The sequence below is a fragment of the Drosophila rhopaloa genome, unplaced genomic scaffold (assembly GCF_018152115.1).
Source record: "Drosophila rhopaloa isolate 14029-0021.01 unplaced genomic scaffold, ASM1815211v1 contig_167, whole genome shotgun sequence".
NCBI lineage: Eukaryota > Metazoa > Arthropoda > Insecta > Diptera > Drosophilidae > Drosophila > Drosophila rhopaloa.
Window position 1 is genome coordinate 3,873,405 of NW_025335047.1, and position 3,889 is coordinate 3,877,293.

Genomic DNA, 3,889 nt, shown 5'->3' on the forward strand with positions numbered 1-3,889 from the left:
TTTCTGGGAATTAACTAAATAAATTTCCATATGTAGACATTAAAATGATAAATGTTACACTTTCCTTTATTTATCAAGGGGAAAAAAAATGTTAGTTTTTTAAAATTGTATTAAAAAGTATTGAGCCATTATTAATGAAAAGTGTTCCGCTCTGAACTTAATTATTGGGATTGTTATTAAAACCATTCCAATAATAATTTATGAAACAACCAAAGTAAACCAATAATTCTAATGTTTTACCTGAAAACCAATATTTCTTTTACGAAAATTAAAACTGAATCAAATAAGAAAAGGACATCAGGCCTATTAAACACAAATAATTTATTTCTAACAAATAAACCATAGGTTTTCATGTTGATATTACGTCCATCACAATGTATTTTTAGTGCATTTCAATGATTTTTAGAAATATAAATTCTGTGATTTCAAGAGTCTTGTTGGAGTTTTGCATTGCAAGTACCAAAGGACCATTCAGTGAAGGGCGAGTTGAATCAAAAAGCAATTTATAGAGCCTCCACCAACGGGTGACAACGATGAGTTTTCAAACGAAAAATGTTCGAAAATTGCCACCCAGTGAATCGAGGAATATTTCAACACCCGCTGATAAATATCTCCCTTCGTAAACTACATGCAAAATCGGACGTGACCCGGACATTCCTGAACAACAATACTCGCGGGCACTGTGAACTCACAGTCGCACATAGAATCTCTCTATCCGGCCGTTAAAAACGGCAACAAAAGAAATCGTACATTTCAACGTTTTGAATTTGTAAAAGGATATTTTTTTTACATTATAATAAGAAATGAGGTTGAAGACGCGCCTCGCATTTTTTCTGCTTGCACTCGGCAAACCCCTCTATTTCCTTCCAGTTTTCCAACTTCCTTTAAAATGCAGAACAGCTGAAAAATCATATAAACACAAATAATAAAATCGACAATTTGGCAAGAGCCGCACGCACACACGCACAGCCAGACAAATTTATGTGTGTGTGTTTGTGTGTGTGAGCCTGCAATGAGCACATAACCGCAAATGTACTGGCAACAAAACGTGCCGCGATTCCACAAAAAGACCAATGGGAATCCTCAAAGGAAAATGGGTTAAACTTTCCACTCACACAGAGAACTTTTCGCGTAATCGACTCGACGACGCCGCTGTCATGGCCTGAATCCCATTGGCCAGTAAATCTGGCTTGAATCCTAACTAGTCTATTGAAAGTTATTTTTTCTTGGAAGCTGATTTTCAGAGATTTCATTTTCAGCTTAAATCTGTATTTAATCTTATGAATAAGATAATTTCAGATGTAAGAATAACCCATGAAAAAAAAGTAGGTTTAATAAAATCTAAAAATCTTGAAAATTAATCGTACACCACCAGTTCTATTTAATAAAAACACTCTCTATAACATTTGAAAACAAATTATAATAAACTGTTTTATTAACAATATACCTATATACCTGAATTTTAAGGTAATGCAAATATTTTTGTAAATCACTGTTGACTTCTCTCAAGAAACGAATCAATTTCAAGGCATTTGTAGAAAACGTTTTAGAAATATTTACCCTCTATCAACGTCATGTCATCAAGGTGGGTGATCATAACTTCGCTGTTTCTGCTAATCTCTTCAAATAAAAGTGATGAAGTGGATGAGGAACCCGCTCCAAGGATTCACCCCAGGATATACGGTGGAAGAGAGACTAGCAACAGCGAAATTGGCGGAGTCGGTGTGCAGATCTTTTATAAAACCAAACTCTTGTGCTCGGGAACACTTATCACATCGCGGCATTTTCTCGCGTCAGCCCATTGTTTTGAGAACATGAACCTGAATAAATTTCACGTGATCGCTGGACATACCCGGGAATTTAATCGCCATGACACAAATGCCCAGAACTATATTCTCCAGTTGCGGTTGCATCCGGAGTACAACAAAGAGAAGTTCATTGCCGACATCGCAGTGGGCAAGAGCACATATCCCCTGGAGGGCAAATACATTGGGTATGCCAAGATCTGCCGGACGCGTTTGCATCCCGAGGATAAAGTCACCGTGGCCGGTTTTGGTTCCAGTGACAGTTTCTTGAGTGCCGGCTCGCGGAAAACTCTGCGCTCTATGAAAGTTGGAATCGTGGACAGACATGTTTGCCAGAAGCAACTGCGCATATTCATTCCGTCGAATGTATTGTGTGCACGTGCCTATAATCATGAAACTGTCTGCACTGGCGACTCCGGCGGACCACTCATGTTCCAGAATGAGGTCTGCGGCCTCAGTACGTGGACTTATAAATGCGGCAACAGCAGGAAGCCCGACATCTACATGAGTGTACGATACTACGCTAAATTTATCAACAAGACTATAAATGCAATGGGCTTTTAAAAAACACATTTATATATTGTGTTTAAATGTTTTAACTCTTCATAATACAGTTTAATTCGCCAGCCTTTTCGTTTAAACTGTACTACAAACAAGATGATCCCATTTAACCCTTAATTCGTAAATTAAATTGCAATCAAAAATTCCTTAAATTGAATATGATCTTTGTCGAGTGTAACTCTAAAAATAAACTTGAATTTGAAACCATATAAGCTTTATTGTCTACTGGCCTCTCAAATAAGTTGTTGTTCATTTACTGAGTTAGCTGACCTAGTTATTTTGCTCTTGAACTGTTCTAAACCGAAGCGCTTCCATATCATCATGTAGATTTCGCTGAGTTAAATTAAGTATTTATGATTCATTAAATTACTCAACTATGATGATAAAATTATAGATAGTTTGAATGGCAGCGACACGCCAAGTAACCTTTTATTGTAGAAGAACTAAATTATTATATTTCTCAAGAATTAGTTTAGTACATAACGCTTGATTTGTATATTTTATGCATGATTTTTAAATAGTATTGTAATTCTAGAAGAAGAATTGATTTTCTGCCAAGTTTTACATGGTTGTCAAGCGGAATTTTTGTAATTCATCATGACACTAGTAGATATAATGCAATTCTACAAATTCAGGTAGTAGAAGAAAGGTGTAGAATGTAGAAAGTGCCACTCTTTGCACCTCACGTGCTCATCTTATTCTTCAACGCTCACTTTATATGGTTTTTATTCTCAGATTTTCTCAAACGCTCAGCGAAGCGTAAGATGAGAGAAAAGGTGCAGCGTTGGCGCCTCCGCCGGTGAGAAAAAAAGGGGAAAATGCGGGAAAAGCGGGAGGCAACACAAAACATGCTGCCAGTGAAAATATCTCGCTGTGTCACACAGTTTCACTCTGCTTAGCGGTCGCCGGCAGCGGATTCAACTAATGCAACCTCTGCTCTTTGCCGCTCGCAATCCGCGCTCTTTACACTTAAAGAAATCTGCGGAGTATGCTCTCTTATTTACACATTAATCCAAAAATATATCTCATATGTATATAATAAACATGTGTAATATTAATGCTAAATAAACTTAACTTTATTTATTTATTTTAAAAATTCATTGCATAAACCCTTTTTTCTTTTGGTAAACAAGATAACCTGTTTATAAAAAAAAACCCGTTTTAAGAAAATACCTTAGAACTTCACATACAGCAGAGTTCAAAAAGTTAGCAATATAAGCAGTAAAAAGAATTTTTGGCAATTTAATAATAATTGTTTTCTATTGTTGAAAGTTTTTAAACTTCTCCATTCCAAGCTTATTTATAAACTTTCTAATGAAAAGTACTTAGAATTCAGTTTTTGTAATTTGTATTTTATTTTAGTCCCAAATTTAACATCAAAGTATGATGCAGGCTGAAAAACTTTTGGAAAGTACATTAGAAAATTGTGTATTTTTCCTAAGTGAGGGAACTAATGCCGCCCCCTTGGGCCACGGAGCACTAATTCCCCCAGCGGGTCGCTCGCCGGCCAGTCAGTTCACATT

General features: G+C 36.3%; 1 protein-coding gene across 1 annotated transcript; it reads left to right on the forward strand.

The window, feature by feature from the left end:
- Positions 1-1,574: 1,574 nt before the first annotated feature.
- LOC108047406 (seminase) lies at positions 1,575-2,575 on the forward strand. The gene has a single exon (XM_017127561.1). The coding sequence runs from the start codon at positions 1,575-1,577 to the stop codon at positions 2,367-2,369; it is 795 nt and encodes a 264-aa protein (XP_016983050.1). The 3' UTR covers positions 2,370-2,575.
- The last annotated feature ends 1,314 nt before the right edge of the window (positions 2,576-3,889 follow it).

Bases quoted from the DNA above. Each gene is read 5' to 3' on its own strand.
- LOC108047406 (XM_017127561.1), top strand. From the start codon at position 1,575: ATGTCATCAAGGTGGGTGATCATAACTTCGCTGTTTCTGCTAATCTCT.